Here is a 19,316-nt window from a genome sequence, read left to right as displayed (position 1 = left end):
ATCTACTCGTAAGGAATTTAAAGAACTGCACAAGCAGCAAATAACTATGATGCTACTAAGTAATTTGCCTGTAGTCAAGCCTATTTTGTGAGGTGCCTTGCCATCCTATGCCTCTCACTTAAGGCATCCAGACATGCATGTTAGTTGCATATCATAGCAGTTTGTATGGGGTATGCAACTGTCTGTATATCTCACATTTTGGCAATAGGATCTTCCACTCTGCTGCCTAATTGACCAGATTCAGCACTAATTTAAATTCCTCCAAAAGGGCTGTGGAAGGAATGCAGATTTTACAGCCTATCTCATGCACAAAGTACAGATCATAACTCATTATAATGGTACTGGTGTTCCATAGCCACTCAATAACACACGTGTTCTTTAGGGGAAGACTTGCATTTTCCAATCAGAGATTTTATACCAGGCTTCAAAACCAGTGATTCTGTATGTTAGGAAAGCATGATAAAATATTTCCTGATTTTTTGGCATCATACCAGGCCCCTCTCTACAGAGGCTTTTAAGAGATTCTATTTGATCTAACCATTCTGGTCTGTGCCATCTTTATCTTCTTCATCGAAGTCTATATTCATTCCTTTGCATTCAGTGATGTCGTTCACACAGTTTGTTGAAAATGTTTGTACCAATTGACTTAATGCATCTGGGTAAATCCAGTTTTTCAAACTAGAGTTTTTCGGACGTTTACTCCCTCACAAACTGTATGCCTTATGAAAAAAGTACACTATATCCTAATTGTAAGAAATTGGGCTATTACTTGGAAAGGATGCGAGTCCTCCACATGTAAGACAATTGTCTTATTACTGAGAAGGAAAACCCCTATTGTAGCACTTGACTCTCTCAGGGTAGCGAAGCAGAGCAATTCAATTATTACTCATGGGAGGTGATGTGGGCTAGTAATCTCAATTCACAGGCATGCAACACAATACTCAATAAATTGTTGTTTAGTGAGTGCTTTTTCTTTTAAAAATAGAAAAGTATTTTTATTGCAAACACTTTACCAAATACTATGTGTGTATTCAATTACAATTATGTACATAAGGTGAATGGGAAAACCTTTAGTGACACCCTCATATCATATCAGTTTTAAAAAAGGCAGGCCCACTGGCTTTGTCAATGGGTCACCACATTAATAATAAGCATGATATGCTTGGTCAAGTTAACATATTATAAGGGGTGTCAGAATAGACATAGCAAACCTACTGGCTTTGTCAGGGTGTCACCACATTATTAAACAAATCTACAAATCTGAACCTTAGAATGTCATTACAATCTATGGAACTAATTTTAATAAGCATTCACTATAATGTCAAACGTTCATTGTTCACTTTCATGTTATCAATAAAGCATTTGAATTCAAAACACATACATGCCTTAGTCTCTCTTTTACTTGCTACAGGCCACAAAATATAGCCATAGGACCAACCAATAGGGGTCCCTGCAACCGAGAGCAAAATCTCAAGTTCTCTGAGTGTTTGAAATTCAAACCAAACCTCTCCCAGGGTCATTGTTTCAATATGCTTTGAGACCTCGGTAAAAAAAATCAAATAAGCCTGGGAGATTGGTGATGACCCTGCCCAAAAAGCAAGAGTAAATAAGTAAATAAAGCCTTTGCGGGGCATTATGGGAGACTCCTCAGCAATATTAGAACAGTAGGCTTCTCCCGCTGTTGTTTACTTGAAGCTGCTTTGCTCCACACTCTATTTCTTTTATTTCATTAACCTCTTCTATGCCCATGACGAGATAGTCTCGTCATGGAGCGCGGTTGCGCTGTGCCCATGACGAGACTATCTCGTCATGGACCCCGCCCGCTAATACAACGCCCGGCACAGGAGGGGGAAAGGGTGGGGCACTGAAGGGGTTAATACTGGGTGCCCATGCCCACTGGATACCCAGGTGAAGGTAGGGATGGTAGGAGCCGCACAGGGAGCTAACTGCTGGCTGCCCTGCCCACTCCCAACTTATGTGAGTACCTCGGGTGCTCTTGCTGGTCCGCAGCAGTAGCAGTGTGTCTTCCACTCCTGCCTGCAGAGGGAGCAACATGGTGTGTCTGGTTTCACACACATCCCCAGACACGGGAACAGTCTCTGCCTGGGTGATGGGGCCCCAAGGCAGCTAGTTAGTTTCACCATTCCCTGACATTTCTTTGCACCCACCCATTGGGAGACAGAGGTCACCAGGGCAAATCAGGATTCGGGGGAGGGAGCCTCATGCACATTTGCTGCTCAAGAAAAACAAATAATACTTTTGAATTGACCTCCGGCCCTGGCCAACCACAAGGGTTTATAAGGAAAGAGTGGTGGACCACTATGCACCCTTTTCCTTCATTTTCCTTCTTGAAAGGTCACATTTTTCAAGTTGCATAGCTAGCTGGAGCATTTTCATCATGTCTCCCGGCCTCTAAAGGGACACATTTAGTAGGGAGCTGGTCAATCTCCCTGCGCCATCCTTCACCTCTGCTTGGCTCCTGGTGCTCCTCGCCTGTCAGAGGGGGAATCTTCCTCAACAAGTCCTCAAGGGCATAAGGGGGCCGGCACCACTGGCCCTGAACAGATCCATCCTAGTAATGGGAGTCAGCTACTGACAAAGTCTTTAGTCCATCTTTGCAGGGCATCATGTGGCTTTGTTTTCCAGCTGGGCATCATGTTCGCAGTAGTTGCCTCCCAGGTCCAGGCTCTTCTCATCTGTGTCGCCCTTGTACAAGGGGATTAGGTGAGGGTGAAATTTTCTAGATGACAGGCACTCCTGACGAATCCTAGAATGCCACAAAATCCCTCCAACCCTGTTCCAAACCTCCTACACAGTATTCGGGGACAGTGCAACATGGCGACTTCAAGTTTTCTCAGAAAGAGCTTCTCTGGGGGCCTCAGTTCGGCCCCTAGCTGACATCACTGCCTGACCTCTTCCCACCAAAACATCAAAGCTTGTAATCTGATTATGAGCTGAGCCACAGAAATACAAGAATTCCTGAGGTCGCATAAGATGTTGATGTAATGTGTTGTGTACTGCAAATTCAAACTAGGCATGCATGTTTTACCCCAGTTTGATAACTTGCATAACCTAGAAGGCCTAAGTGGAGTGAAACTATACTTTAAATCAGATTTCACTTATATGCAGAATATAGTGAAAGGACTACAGATTTTTAAGTAAGCTCTACAGTCCTACACTATGGATGTCCACTACTATGGAAAAGGCCTATCCCAGGTCAATAGCAATCCTTGCACAGTTCCTTATAAACTAGGCTACATATGCTTAAATACTGGGCTGTCAATAACAGTAGTCTTACATGCAAAGCCCACACACATTTATGTTCACATGTAACCAGCCCTGTCCCCCTTACCCTAGTTGCGCAGCATCTGCATTTTCTTAAAAGGTGGACACAGGTAGATAACACACTTAGTCTGAGTGTGACTCACGTAATAAGACTCACTCACAGTAACATGTTTTTTAAAAATGGGTAGTCATTTGCGAAAAATCATGGCGGACCGAATGGGCGGACCCCATGTGCTACACTAATGCACATGTAACTAGGCAGACAAGATATCTGTCATGCCATTTGTGAGCGACATGTGGAAACTGGTGCGGAAATACAGATTTCTACATTTATTCTTAATTCCACATAGGATTAATAGTAATTCTGCATTCTGAAATTACAAACTTCCTTAGGTATTTCTAATCACAGGAGCTGAATTACATTGACAGTATTACCGCCTATACTTGGAATATGGGCATTACTGGTAACCTTTTCTACCATCAAAAGCAGAGGCTTCAGGAAATGCCACTGTCATGGAAAGGAGAAAATATTTTTGGGTCTTCCACCTGATAAGTAAAATGTACTCTCCAATAAAAAAATTATATTTGTAATGGAATACCTGCAAATGATCAGACATGACTGGAAGGCAGGTAAGGTTAAAAATGATTAAGTCATCTGAATTAACAGATTCTTTATTTTAAGAACCTGTGCTGCTGCACTTTTTTGCTTAACCTTTTTCAGTTATTGAGCTTATGTGTGGGCTTTCTTTGCTTTATATAAATCATTTCCAGTGAGGGGACATTGCCAAGCTGAATGCAAGTGGGTTGTGTTATGGGAACAGTTTATTTTATTGTAATGAGCTGCTGTGAGAACAATGCTAAAGAGTCCCACATAATCAGAGTAATAATGCCTATGCCAAGAAAAACATGACCATGAAAGATGGGGAGTCAATTAAAAGCAGCAATCAATTGCATCGTAAAAGTGCTAAGATCTTTGGAAACGGCAAGAAACCTAAAAGTATAGAGTAATAATAAAAATATATATTTATCTAAATACAGCATGTTTCAAATACAAATTTGAAAGCTCCTCTTGACGTAAGTAAATGCTTTGTGCACATATGCAGCCTCACCTTCTTCATCCTGCCTTTCTCTTCCTCAGCAGCTTGAAGTTTGAGGTCTAGATTTGTAATTACTTGCTGCAAAGAAGCCTCTGCCCGTTTTGATTCCAGTGCTTCTGCATCCTGCAACACGTTAGCCAAAGCCTCCAACCCCGCATCTTCTGGAACATTCAACGAAGAAACTGGGACTTCATCCAAGGTAGGACTATCAGTTGCCAGGACCTACACCATGTACAATATTGTAAGCATTTAACCAATACAGATTCAGTCATTGTCAATAGTTCAAACTTTCTATCATTCAAAACAATAAAACAGTAACATTGCATACAAAAAAAGTGGAGAAGAAAAGTGATATGTCTTTGCCCAAGGCCAGATTTGAAAGCAAATGAAATAGATCCTCTTTTGAATTTGTGCATGTACAATGTGTGTAGACAGTACTGTCAGGATGGAGTTGCTGGTGGGGGGGTGGTAGAGCTCCAGCTGCAAGATGGACGCACGTTAGAGCAGTCCAGAAGGGTGCAGTGCATTTCTTCTTTAAATATCCATCAGAAGGAGGACAACTGCGGCAGAAGCCCCCAAGACAGATAACCGTGCACCTGATAAGAGTTTTCTGTGAAATCATCACCTGTTCCATGCTTACAGAGGCATAGACTGAGAACAGCCTGGGGTGGCTTGGAGACCCAGACTGCAGATCTTCTGCAGCCTTGCTGTCCCTGCGACCAGAGGAGGAACAGTAGTTCACTCCGGCGACTAGCTCCTGGACTAGACAGCATGCAAGGAGAGATAAGATCTCGGGCTGCACTCCCTCTCTTCAGATAAATGCTGAGAGCGGCGGCTACAGTATGAAGAGACTGGGAGCGAGGAGCAAGATGGTTGCAGTGCAATTATATGCCCGTCTGCTAAGTAAATTACAAAACAACTTTTGCCTGATGTGGCGTCCCCATTGTGTGAAAAGGCAGCTGCGGGTGTACTGTGACGGCAGGGAGTGATTGCTTTCCCAATACTAGTTGTGTAAGACCCTTTTCATAGACTGCAAAACATAATTGCAACCTGCTTGTGCCTCTACACTGTGGGTGACTGGTATGGTTGAGAGAGTCTTGCAGTTGGCACTCGTGAAGTGCTAAGCACCTAGGGCCTTATGTAGGTGGGCTTGCATTTACCACTTCATAAATACCGAATCATACCGATTCGGTATTTATGAAGTGGTAAATGCAATGTAGGTAATGAGTCGGTAAATATTACCGATTCGGAAAAATTCGGTAATTACCGAATCGGTATTTACCGATTCAGTAATGAGGCATACCTTCCCATTAATGGGAAGGTATGCCTCATTACCGAATCGGTAAATACCGATTCGGTAATGGGGGAGCACATGCAAGGGTGGCAGGGTGTCACATTGACACCCTGTTGCACCCCTGATTCGGCCATGTGTGCACATGTGGCGCACATACATGCCCTAAGGGCATGTATGTCTGCCACATTGCACACTTAAACGTGCACAAAAATGCTTTTTGTCACCTATTCGTCATTTACCACCAACCTTTAGTTGGTGGTAAATAACGAATCCCCACACCCACCACACACTCCCCCTACATCTCATTTCATGATTCGGTATTTACCGAATCGGTAAATTTACCGATTCGGTAATTTTACCGATTCGGTAAATACTGAATCATGAAATTCTCCCCCTACATCTCAAAAGCCAAAATACCGGTCGGTAACGGTATAATTACCGAAAATCGGCCGTTACCGACCGGTATTTGGCTTCCTACATGAGGCCCCTAGTGCGGTGTAGATAACCAAGCGGACTAATATTGCCACCGTTCTATCCCCAGGGGTTCACTTCTCAACTGTAGGCCAACTATTTGGCAACTGCAAGTACAGCTCTGAAGGGGATCATTAACAATAATTGGTTGACATATATATGGAGATTACATCAAGTAATACTTAGAAGGCACATTCTTGCAGTTGGAATACTACCTGTCCACAGGGGACGTCAGCACGTGGGTGGTGAACACTGATCACTTGGCCAGGACACTGTTCGACCATGCCCAGGTTGAGCTGCAAATCACCAACCAAGACATGAGATCCCCATCACAACATTGGAAGTTCCAGCCTAAGGCACTTAGGGACAGATGTATCAAGGTTTGCGAACGGGAAAAAGCCTTTTGGGATGTATCATCCCAAAAGACATTCGCAAAATATAGAATCACAAAATATAGAATCGCAAAAATTGCGATTCCCTATTTTGCAAATGCATTTAAGAAAACGCAATTTGCAATTCCTTAAATGAAATGCAGGAAGCCCAAAGAAATTGCGACCTGCCTTTAAGGAATCGCAAATTAATACCAACTTCTAGTTGGTGTTAATTTCCAAATTCTTTTAAAAATTCACTTTTTGGCATTTTTCTAAGTGACATGAGGTGCATATACATGCCCTTAGGGCATGCATGTGTGGTATGTGTGCCACATGTGCACAAATGCATATTTCAGGGGTACAGCAGGGTGTCCTTTTGGCACCCTTGAAATTGCATGCGCAATTTGCGAGTACTTATTTGGTACTCGCAAATTGTGAATGCAATCCTATTTATTCTTATGGGTCTCTAGGCCCATAGGAATGAATGGGAAGGTATTCCTTAATAGTGAATCACAATTTGCGATTCGCTATTAAGGAATATGTAGGATTCGCAATTATGTTTGCAAATCCTACATACATTGCATTTTGCTTTTCTTAAATAGAGAATCGGTAAAATTTGCTATTTAAGAATCGCTTATGCAATTCTTGATACATCTGGCCCTTAGAGACAGTCTATTCCAATCTGAGTTGAAATAATAAAATTCCTTACAACCAACTTAGGTTCTGTTGATAGTATGGCCTCGGTATGGAGACTTTCATGGTAACTGTTCTTAGGCTCTCCATCTCCAAACTAAATGGGGTTTTTAGATCACTAAGGTCACATATGGGAATGCTTGAATGGGAGTAAATTATCGCAGTAATTAAGAGTCTCCCACCTGGGAAAGCTCTTTGTATCGATGGACCGCCAACAGAGTTTTAATAAGAGTACAGTGAGGGCCTGGTGCCCCACCTGTTAGCACTCTTTGAAGAGGTATATGTTAAGAAGACACTTCTGCCCTCTTAAGGAGAGGCTTGTTGATAACTCTCTTTAAGTCTGCCAGTCTGCCAAATCCTCAGAACAACTACATTGGTACCGTGCTTTATCAGTGATAAATTGCAATGTTAAATTTCTGTCTAAACTCATTGTGAATAGAATGTTGGCTCTGCTCTGGCCAGGCCAGACCAGAGCATTCTGGCTTTGTGTCCGGCTACTCCACCATGCATAACATGCACCAACTTTTCGCCCTTCTGCATCAAATCAACCTGACCACATAGGCAGCTGCAGCATTCTTGGATGGCACTGAGTCATTCAGCTCAGTTGAATGGCCAAATCATTTCACCATACTGTAGTGACTGGGTTTCCCATTTTCCTTTGTATGGTGGATTCAACTGATATACCCATCCCTCTAGCTGGGGTTCGATTGGATGGGTTATTGTCCTCCCCGTTTCAGCTCTTAAGCAGTACCAGACAGGGGTGCCATCTCTACCCCTAATATTTGTATTAATGTTGCAGACTAGCTACGGCAACGGCGGCACTACAGTGGGTTTGTCCACCGATTCAGGACACACCTCATACTAGTTTTGCTATATGCTGATTACAAGACTTGGTACTTACGAGATTTAATTAAATTCAAGGGTCGGTCTGAGGCAAATCTGTCATCTTCCCTCTTAACTCATGCATCACCAAATTTGAGTCTAAGTTCCTGTTAGTGTGGAGCAAGGAACCCATCAAATACTTAGGTGTTTGGATACATCATGACACTAATATTATTATCAGACAGAACTATGAAAGAGCAATCCAACGTCTAGAGGACAGAACTGAAAGATGGATCACTATCCCTCATGGCATGCCGTATTGCAATATGCAAGATGGCAATCCCCAGTTTATATATTATTTCACAAATATACCTACCCCTCTCACAAGTTTTAGGTTGAGCCTTGGCAGCGCATGCTCTGTCTGCAAGACCTGCGGTAATCAATAGAATTACTTTTTCCCCCCCTGCTACTCACCACACACTAACTCCAGTGTCCATCTTGTTTGCTTCCACCTAACTGGTTTCTGCAAACGATAAGTCACTTCCTTGAAGGCTGAGGTGCACCGGCCAAGTACAGTTTCCTTACACTTTCAGGGCATATCTGTTGTTTGAAGAATTCTTTTTAGGTCTTGCCTAGCGTTGTAGCGCATGCGCGCTCTGCCAGATCTATTGTCGTCGAGGAGACTTAGGAAGGGGACTTTCAGACCAGCCCATCCTTCCCATTGGACGGCGTAATTATTTATGTCAAACGCTGGCCTCCCATTGGAAATGAGTCTTCTTGGTGAACGCCCTGTCTCCTTCTCGGCCAGCCCATCCGGACTGGAACATGTGCTGACGGCGTGAAACGGTCTCCTTCAATTAGGTCTGTAAGCACTTTTTTTTCCAGAGATGCGTGTCCGAGCAAAGCCCTTTTACGACGCATTCAAAGAACAGAGGGTATGACTTCCCCAGCCCAGCGTCTGTTCCTTTTCCTTCCTCTCACTTTATTTTTTATTTGCAGCGCATTCGCTTTCGCGGCCGCACTTGTTTTCTCTCTCGACGATCTTCCTTTAGTTCCTTTGCGGGTTATATTAATGCTGTGGTTATAATCCGAGCTCCATGGTTGGCTGGTTTCGGTTGTTGGCGAGGGGGTTGATAGGTTATTTAACACCCTCCCTGTTGGCCTTGCCCCACCTGTCTGACCTCCGTGGCAAACTTCTGTCCGCTGCCCTGTCAACGGCACCATGTTTGCACTCCGGGTTTAGACTACTTGGTGTCAGTGCCCGAGTGTAAGTTATAGCCTGTGCGCTTCATAATGTAAAAATCCTCGTCTTGAGCTGAGCACAAACGGCACACCGTCCAACTTACATTTCAGGAGGCTGCAGGGCGAACCCTGCAGGGTCAAATTGATACCCCCTTCCCCCACCCACCATCAATCCGGGCAGCTCTCAAGTCCCTCCCGCACCGAAGTCCCGACTAAAAGAATTCTTAAGGCTCTCCATTCAGACGCTTAAAATTCCTGAGTCCATCGTAAGAAGACTGACAGACATATAGCTTCCCTAGGGGCTCTTGGGGCTGCTAAATTGCAACTTTTCTTCGTATCTACCATCCTGGTCTCGGATATTGGCATTTCCCACCCACTCGGTGATTATCTTCATTATGTGTTTTTACTGAAGCACCTAAATGATGTAGCGCTTAAAAATCCGTACGTTATTGGACAAAACTAAGGCAGGTAAAAGTCTTCTACCTGCCCAGGAAACTTTCCTCAGAACTGCAGGACAAGAGAGCGCCGCTTGTGTAGCTGTTGGGTGTGACCTGGGCTGACCATCAGAGATCAGCCACGCCCACAGTGTAAACACCTTAATGTGTTTCACAAGATCTGCAGAGTTGCAAGAGGGCTTTTCTACGTAATGATCAGAAATCTCGGTCCTGGTGATTGCCAAAGGCCTCGTTTCAAAATACTGTACTTTTCAAATGTAGTTTTAGGACATGTGGGCAGCTGTAGGGAAGTGACTCCTATGAGGATAGGTCAAAATTCATGAAAGAGGGCGTTGCCAAGGAATTCTGGACTGACAGGCATTTCACTGACACCTCAAGAAGGCTATTTCAAGCGCCTCCTTTGCTGAGTTTTAGTTCCAAAGGAATAGGGTGGCCTTCCTGCATATTTTTTCCTGCTCTTTATATTGTGTTTTTAACGAATAGAATGGATTCCCTTCCCCTAACTTGAAAATTACGTGGCACTTTCGTGTTTAAGGGCCTTTGCCTAATCTATTGTGAAAGAGAGTGGATCTAATTGCATATAGCATACACTGGGAGCTGAGCCCAGCAGGCTAAAGCAGCAGTCCTTTAAATGGGCAGGAACTGTGAGCATGAGACTCTTCCTGGTGGGTAGTACCAACTCTACAATGCTCCCTCACAAACGTTTGCCGATCAGTTGAAGCGTTCATGATGTGGAATAGACGTGGCTGCTCCTGCTCAGGGATCACAATTGCAATTGTTGGGCTTATGGGTCTGATTCCTGATAATATGGGAGTGGGGGATTCTCCGGGGCTGCTTCTGCTGCTTGAAAATCAACCTGGCACGTTGGTATTCTGGGTTTTTCTCATCTTTTGGTAACTTAATTGACTTCAAGCTTGGACACAGTTTGTTCCATAGGTGGTATGCCCATTACACTGAATATACATAAGGTATACATCCTTAAAACTAGGTAGTTGCATACAAACCTTAATGTTCGTCGTCAGTCTAGGTTTAAAACAAAAATCTGCTAAGAGTTACCGTTATTGTGCCTGAGCCTTGAAAATATTTGGATTTTGTTCTCTGAAAAGTTTAACCTCACAAAACATGCTGTCAACGTTCTCCTAAATAAAATGTAGCGCCTAGATTAAGTCACAGCATCATCACCCTTTCCCTGCTTCATAAGCTTCTTTTTTAATTCCCTCCTAAAAGTTTGATTTTTCTGTGAAACTGAAGAGGTTGAAAATAATCGTGTTATTTTAACAAGCACTGGCAAAGGAATAGGTCTGGCCTTGCCCAGTATGCAACTTTTTTCACTGGAGTATACGTGTTTTACAAAAAAAAAAATGGCACTAAGGTTTACGTCTCGTCATGCAGCTGTGCACATGTGTTCAGGCGAATTGCAATCACTCTTTGTGCAAGTCAGCCAGTGGATGAACCTAGCAGTCTGACCCATTGCCCATGCTATAACCTGTGATAGGGGGAAACAAAATGTGATGAGACTACAGTCAATTAAGAGGGCTGATAAAAAGGATTAGTTACTTACCTGTAATCCTAGTTCTCATCCAGGTGTATACTCATCAAAGTCATAATCTATGAATAATCCCCGCCCATGTGCGGGATCCCGGAGCATATAGAAAAAACCATATATATACATATATATGCATATGTGAAAACATATACATGCAGCCTAAAATGTTTCAAACATGGTAATGCTGTAAATTACATAGGTTTGCATAGCAGTGCCCCCTAACCCATAAGGAAAAAAGGAAGCACCAAGCCAATTGTAACACAGCACTGCTTTATTGCCATAAAGCAAACTTGTAATTGTAGGCATTCGTCTGTAGGCTGCAGCAGAGTATGAAGAAACAAAAAAAAACTGACACCTTGCCTTTAAGGCATTAGAGTAGGGGGACCGTGCCTTTAAGGCCTGCAGGAGACCCCCTGCTCCCATGATGCACTACAGGTGGCAGTTGGGCCAGTTCTTTTTGGCGGTGCATGTGCACCTGAACATATCTGGATTCCAGAAAACAATACCTTAAGGAGAACAATGCTCGTCCGGGGAGGTGGGTGGGTCGCTTATGACTTTGATGAGCATACCCCTGGATGAGAACTAGGATTACAGGTAAGTAACTAATCCTTCTCATCCAGGGGATACTCATCAATAGTCATAATCTATGAATAGAGTAGCAAGCCCATACCCAAAGTCTCGCGGACGAGCATCATAGCATTTAAGACTTGCAGTCACATCACATAACATAACCGTCATGCAAACAAGTTCCTCAAAGAAGCCTGCCCCACCTGGGCGTCGGCCTGTGCGTCTGAATCTAGGCAATAATGGCGCGTGAAAGTATGTACTGAGCGCCATGTAGCCGCTTTGCAAATCTCAGACATGGGAACGTTGCGAAGGAGAGCTACAGTCGAAGCCTTCCCTCGAGTAGTGTGTGCTCTAGGTCTACCCTGCAAAACCTTATGGGACAGTTGGTAAGCCAAGGCTATACAGGAGACAATCCATCGAGAAATGGACCTCTTGGAAGCAGCCAGCCCTGTGTTAGTGGGCCCGTAATTAACAAAAAGCCTGTCGGACTTTCTAAGTGAGAGAGTCTTAGCCAGATAAAATTTCAACACCCTCCGGAGATCAAGAGAATGTAAGGCTCTCTCCGGGGGAGTGGTTGGCTGCGGGAAAAAAGTGGGCAACGTGATCACCTGGTTAATGTGGAAGTCCGAGACCACCTTGGGCAGAAAACTCGGATGAGTACGGAGCACCACTCTATTAGCATGGAAAACCGTGTAAGGTTCCTTGCAGCAGAGGGCCTGAATCACGCTCACCCTGCGGGCAGAAGTGATGGCCACCAAGAAGGCAGCCTTCCAGGTCAGGTGTTGCAAGGATGCCTTATGGATAGGTTCGAAAGGGAACCCCATCAGCTTAGAGAGTACAATGTTGAGTTCCCAGGAGGGGGAAGGAGCCCTCACTGGTGGAAATACTTTCTTAAGCCCCTCTAAGAAATCCTTAACCACTGGCATCTGGAAGAATGAGGTCTGGGTAGGAGATTTACTATAAGCTGTGATCGCAGCTAAATGGACTCTGATTGAAGAATATTTTAACCCAGACTTCGCCAAGTACAGTAAGGGGAGGATAACCTGTTCTTGACCCCGGATCGGATCAAGGGCGTTATCCCTACACCAAATACTGAATCTCTTCCACTTGAAGCCATAAGACTTGTCTTTTCGCTTCACGGAGGATGTTCATACAGTCCGGTGGCAGATCTAAATGTCCATACTGGACGAATTCAGGAGCCATGCTGTCAACCGGAGGGAGGGGAGGTTGGGATGTAACACTCTCCCCTTGTCCTTGGTCAACAAGTCCGGAAGGCAAGGCAACCTCCGGTGTGGCACCTCCGACAGCTGGAGTAGGTCCGGGTACCACCATTGGCGGGGCCACTCCGGGGCTATTAGGATCATCCGAGTCTTCTGTATCACAGCTGGGATGAGGGGGAGAGGAGGAAAAGCGTATAGCAATGTCCTGGACCAGCTGATCAAAAGAGCGTTCCCCTGAGACCCCCGTTGGGGGAACCTGGAGGCGAAGACGGGGCATTTTGTGTTTGTCGCGTCTGCAAAGAGATCGATGTCCGGTACTCCCCACAGCCGGAAGATCTCTTGAGCGACACCTTCGTTGAGCACCCAGTCGTGCGCTTCGACGAAGTCTCTGCTGAGGCCGTCTGCCTGCACGTTCAGGGTCCCTGGCAGGTGGACGGCGATGATCGACAGGCCTCTCGCCAGAAGCCATCTCCAGATGGACTGAGCCTCCAGCGACAGCACTCGAGATCTGGTGCCTCCTTGCTTGTTCAGATAGAACATCGTCATGGTGTTGTCTGTCTGAACCTGCACATGGTTGGTGTGGAGGGATGGGTACAGGGATTTGAGCGCGAGATGAACCGCTTGGAGCTCCAAGAAGTTGATGTGATAACTCTGCTCGATATCGGACCAGAGACCTTGTACTTGAAGCTGGCCCATATGAGCACCCCAGCCCTGCATGGAGGCATCCGTTACCACTGTCTGTGTCGGTGGCGCTTGATGGAAAGGAACGCCGTGAAGTAGATGGGAGCGTTTCATCCACCACCTGATGGAGTCTTTGGCTGCTTGGTGAAGGGAAAGAAGATCGTCCCATTGGCCAGACCTCTGTGACCACTGATCCTCTAGGTCTTGTTGCAGAGGTCGCATGTGTAGACGTGCATTGGGTACAATGTAAATGCACGAAGCCATCGACCCCAGAAGAGAAGACACTTGCCTGGCTGTGGGAAATGCGGTGTTGAGAAGCTTGCGGCATTTCTGAAGCATGGATGATAACCTCTCCTCTGAAGGACACACGCTTGCCCTTGCGGAGTCCAGAGAGGCGCCCAGGTAGTGAATCCGCTGAGTGGGATTGAGGACCGACTTCTTGTAATTGACCTGTAGACCCAGTGATCGTAGCAGCCGGAGGCAAAATGATAGATGACTCCGGAGACGAGCCGGCGTTGAACTTTTCAGGAGCCAGTCGTCCAGATAAGGGTAGACGAATATCTTCCGCTTGCGGAGGAAGGCAGCCACCACCGCCATACACTTTGAGAATGTTCGTGGAGCGGATTTGAGGCCGAATGGCAGGACTCTGTACTGATAGTGCCGACGAGAGACCTGAAATCTGAGAAATTTTCGATGCTTAGTTGATACAGGGATATGAAAGTAAGCATCCTGAAGGTCGATGGTGCACATCCAGTCCCCCTGGTGGAGATGCGGGAAGATCTGGTGCAGGGCCAGCATTCAGAATTTCTCTTTTCTGACAAATCCGTTTAGGAGCCGGAGATCGAGAATGGGTCTGTACTACGTGACCGCTCCTCATTTTGGAACTAGAAAATACCGGGAGTACACTCCTTGATTTCTCTGCCCGGGTGGAACTTCCTCTATGGCGTGCTTGGAAAGGAGTGTGGCCACTTCGTCCTGTAAAAGTCGTTTTTGGATTTGAGGGAGTGCCTGCCTCCGTGGTGGTATCTGCGGAGGGGGAGACTTGAACCACAGCAAGTAGCCATGCTGCACAATATTCAGCACCCATCTGCCTTTTGTAATTGCTTCCCACTCTGCCAGGTGAACACTGATACTTCCTCCTACCGGAGTGGCGAACGAGCGCGGAGGAAGTAAGACCTCACTGCTTCGAAGGCTGCTTGGTGGAGGACTGCTGCTGTTTTGCATGTCCCCTTCCTCTGCCGCGGCCCCTTTGCTGGAACTGGGACCTCTGTTGCTTTTGGGAGGACCATGGGGGTGTTTGAACGCGCTGATGGAATGCACGTTTGTCGCCCTGACGAAAGCGCTCACGGAACTCCTTCCGCTTTTCCAGCCCCACAGCCTTAACCGTATCCAACTCCGCCTTCATCTTGCTCATCTGGTCGTCTGCGTGCGCCCCAAACAAAGACGACCCGTTAAAGGGGAGATTGAGAATCCTCTTCTGCGCATCCGGCTTGAAGCCCGTTAGCCTCAGCCAGGCCGATCGCCGTGAACAGACGCCCTGCGAGTAGCCATGCGCGGCGAGATCCGAGGCAACGGCAGCCGCGCTGATGATTTGGTTGGCTACCAGCCCGCCTTCCTGGAGAATTTCTGTGAAATCCTGCCGGTCCTCTCTCGGCAATTTTTCAGCGAACCTTGTAAGGGAATCCCACAAAGAACGATCATATCGCCCTAGCAGGGCTGAAGCGCTAGCCACCTTCATGTGCGAGGCAGAGGTGCTGCACATTCTTCTGCCGTAAGAGTCCATCAGCTTGCTGTCTTTCTCAGGGGGGACAGAAGATGACACTGAGGCCGAGTGAGCTTTCATGGCCGCCGCCTCGATCACCGAGTCCGCTGGCGGGTCCGCCCTCAAGAACAAGGGATCCTCCGCTGGGGCCTTGTACTGCTTTGCTATTCGGGACGGCACCGCGCCCACCGTAGCCGGAGTAAGGAACGTGGCCATGGCATGTTCCAACAATCCTGGCACCAAAGGTAGCAGAGGTCTGGGTGCCTACCGGTGGTGCAATGTATCAAAGATGACTGAAGTGGGTGCCAGAGGGGTGTGCAATGTGATGTTCAGTTTTTGCGCACCTCTACCCAGAACGTCGGAGAAAGTGGTGATGTCATCCACCGGGGAAACTCTAGCAGGAGGTGTAGAAGAGAAGGTCGGAGAGTAGTCCCGGACCGAGGACCTTGTAGATGAAGAGCCAGTATATGATTTGCTGCGTCGCCTCTTGTGGAGGCGATCGCTGTGGTGAGCCCTGGACCGTGACCTTTGCTTTGACGGAGATCTTGGCCGTTTGTGCGTGGATCGACGGTCCCTGGAACGAGACCGACGTGGGGGAGGAGGCCTCAGACTCCCTCGAGGAGACTTACTCCGACGCGGAGAGAAGCGGGATGGAGAATACGTGCAGGAGTATTCCGATCCCGGACTCCTACATGTGCCAGCGCCCACATCCTCCAGCCAGCGAGGTGACAGTCCGAAGCTCTCTTGAGCCTTAGGCGAGTTCTCCGGAGAGATCTGCACGATGTGCAGGCCTGGAGACGATGACCGCTCTTCTGAAGTGACTCGTCTCTCCGCGGGCACGGCGCCTTTATCCTTCGACGTCGACCCCCTCGACGTCGACGACGTTTGCGTCACCATAGGTGCCAAGTGTTGAGTCTGGTGTTCAGACCTCGACGGCGGTCTCGACGCTAAACGCCGACGGCGTTGCGGAGACATAGACACTGATCGCCTTCGCCCCGGTACCTGACGTCGACCGGAGGACCTCGACGTCGACCGTCCCTGACGTTGACCTGGTGACTTTGACGGCGACCTCCCTCGACGTCGACTGGGCGACTTCGACGTCGACCTTCCATGACGCCGACCTGGGGACTTCGACAGCGACCTTCTACGACGTCGACCTAGTGACCTCGACGTCGACCTGCCATGGCGCCGAGTGGGGGTTTGTCTGGATGTAGAGCGACCCACTCGCGGCAAAACGTACGTCGCCACCTCTCTCGACGCCGAACCCCTCGAGGGCGGCGGAGAGTGTCTCGACGTCGACGGAAGCCTCGACGTCAACGGAGACTGTGCAGATCTCACCGGACTAGCAGCCTTCGAGCCCGAAGGACTGCGCCTCGACGCCGACTTACTTTTACGCGGCGGAGAATCTCGACGGTGAGATGACCCTCTTGATGCCGAAGTCGTCCTCTCGTGTGTTGACGGTACCTTCGACGTCGACGACGAATGACGTGCAACCTTGGTCTTCCTGGAGTCAGCAGAGGTGGTATGTTGCCGTTTTTGAGCCTGGGTAGCTGAAGAAGGTGGTCTAGAAGAAGAATGATCGTCCTCCCGACGGCTTCTTTCCTTCTCCAGCTGGGCATGTAACTTGATGCGCTCTCTGTCCCTCAGAGTGCGCTTGGAGAACTTCTGGCAGTGGGGGCACCGGTCAGGAGTGTGTTTAGAAGGCAAACACAAGATACACACCGAGTGTGGGTCTGCCAGCGCCATCTTATTTCCACAAGAAGGGCATTTCCTAAATAAAGGAGGCATACTGACTGGAAAAAATTCGAAATTTTACAGTACACCAGTAGAAAATGCCTTCAGGAACCAGAAGCTGTCAAAATTTTAGAGAAAAAATCAAATCTTCAAAACTTTCAGTCAAAGACTGAAGAGCTCAAGCTCCAGGATCCTCACAGAAGGAGCCGGAAAAAAGAACTGGCCCAACTGCCACCTGTAGTGCATCATTTGAGCAGGGGGTCTCCTGCAGGCCTTAAAGGCACGGTCCCCCTACTCTAATGCCTTAAAGGCAAGGTGTCAGTTTTTTCTTGGTTCTTTATACTCTACTGCAGCCTACAGGCGAATGCCTACAATTACAAGTTTGCTTTATGGCAATAAAGCAGTGCTATGTTACAATTGGCTTGGTGCTTCCTTTTTAGGTCTCGCTGACCCAGCGCATGCGCTTGCCTGGCGAGACATTTTGTGAGGGCTCCAAAAAGTGCTACCAGGCCAGCCTAGACCTACAGTGCATGTGCGCGCGCGTCGCGCTTTACCGCGATTACTTTTACTTTTGCGGCCGGCCGCTTTGATGTTTGATCGCGATTACTTTCGCAGCCGCACGGCTGCTTTGATGTTCTCCGATAGGCTTCAATAGATTGCAGCAGTTAAAACAAGCATTGGCATAGCCAATAGGTCTCGCTTTTGGGACCTTATAAGTGTTTAGTTATGCAACTGTTGCATGGTTAAACACTTATAAGGTCCCAAAGGCGAGACCTATTGGCTATGCCAATGCTTGTTTCCTTATGGGTTAGGGGGCACTGCTATGCAAACCTATGTAATTTACAGCATTACCATGTTTGAAACATTTTAGGCTGCATGTATATGTTTTCACATATGCATATATATGTATATATATGGTTTTTTTTCTATATGCTCCGGGATCCCGCACATGGGCGGGGATTATTCATAGATTATGACTATTGATGAGTATCCCCTGGATGAGAAGCTGTGTGTGTGTTTATTTTTTATATATATATATTTTTTAATATGCGTTTATTTGGCATATACAGAGATCTGAATAATTGTAAGTGATCGGAATGCTCAGAAAGTATGCAAGGGCCAAGATCAGTGGTTGAAGTGCATTTAAAACAGACATTTGCAATGCAAAATGTCTCGCATTTGCGAGAGTTTGAGCTATTAGCATTGTAAATGACAATGTCTTTTATTTATGTATTAAAAACCAAAACATAAATAAAAGGTTTCATAATTAACAATGCCAATAGCTCAAACTCGCGTAAATGCGAGACCTATTGCATTGCAAATGCTTGTTTTCTAATGCTGCCCTTCCCTGCACTACAAGCCCAGCGTCTGTCTTTGATGCTTCTGCTAGCCGCCACCTAAAATCTCCGTGACGTGCACTCCCCCACCGCCACCTCCCGTTGCTGTTTTTTTTCTTCGTGCAGTTTCACCCTTCAGAGGACCGCACCACCGACGTGTAGGATGAAACTCGGATCAGTGATGACATCAGCAAATTACGGGTTCTAAGCGAAGGTTCTGTGTATTTTTATTTTTCACTTTTCTTGGAGTTTGAAATATGAATGCGACGGTAAATGTGCTAGTTCATTGGCAAATGTCTCATTATTACAATTATATCCTGTAATCTGTGTGAACCAGCCTGTTAGTAACAATGTTATGTCTGGCATAACTGAACAAGCAGGGCATAGCCAATAGGTCTCGCCTTTGGGACGTTATAAGTGTTTAGCTAGATATATTGACTTTGCCAATGTCTTTAAGCTATGCTGAGAGAAGTGTGACTGCTGTACAGCATGCTGAGAAGTTATAATAAAAAAGTGTCAGAAGCATTTTTGTTACCTTTGTCCAGAGAAACACCTCAAAGTCCTGGCCGTCGTATCCGGCTGTGCCAATGAAATCTGTCCTGAAAGCTCTGTGTCCCCCACGCCCCCGACAAATTGGTCTTTCACTAATCAGGGCTTGACTCATGTGCAATGCTGTAAAGTACACTGAAGGCGGCACTAAGCGCTTTATGAAACTCCCGAAATAAATAAATAGGCAAAA

The 19,316-nt window shown here is 46.6% G+C and overlaps 1 protein-coding gene across 2 annotated transcripts in view; it reads right to left on the bottom strand.

Annotated features, from left to right (window-relative positions):
• The window catches only part of CCDC91 (coiled-coil domain containing 91), a 1,604,885-nt gene that overhangs the window by 1,076,348 nt on the left and 509,221 nt on the right, over positions 1-19,316 (bottom strand). For both annotated transcript variants that reach the window (XM_085652331.1, XM_085652332.1), the window contains exon 5: positions 4,395-4,604. In XM_085652331.1, coding sequence (XP_085508457.1) covers positions 4,395-4,604 — 210 coding nt within the window. The remainder of the gene's footprint in view (positions 1-4,394; positions 4,605-19,316) is intronic.

Source organism: Triturus cristatus, chromosome 4_1 (genome assembly GCF_964204655.1).
Source record: "Triturus cristatus chromosome 4_1, aTriCri1.1, whole genome shotgun sequence".
Taxonomy (NCBI): domain Eukaryota; kingdom Metazoa; phylum Chordata; class Amphibia; order Caudata; family Salamandridae; genus Triturus; species Triturus cristatus.
This window is presented reverse-complemented; position numbering and strand designations above follow the sequence as displayed.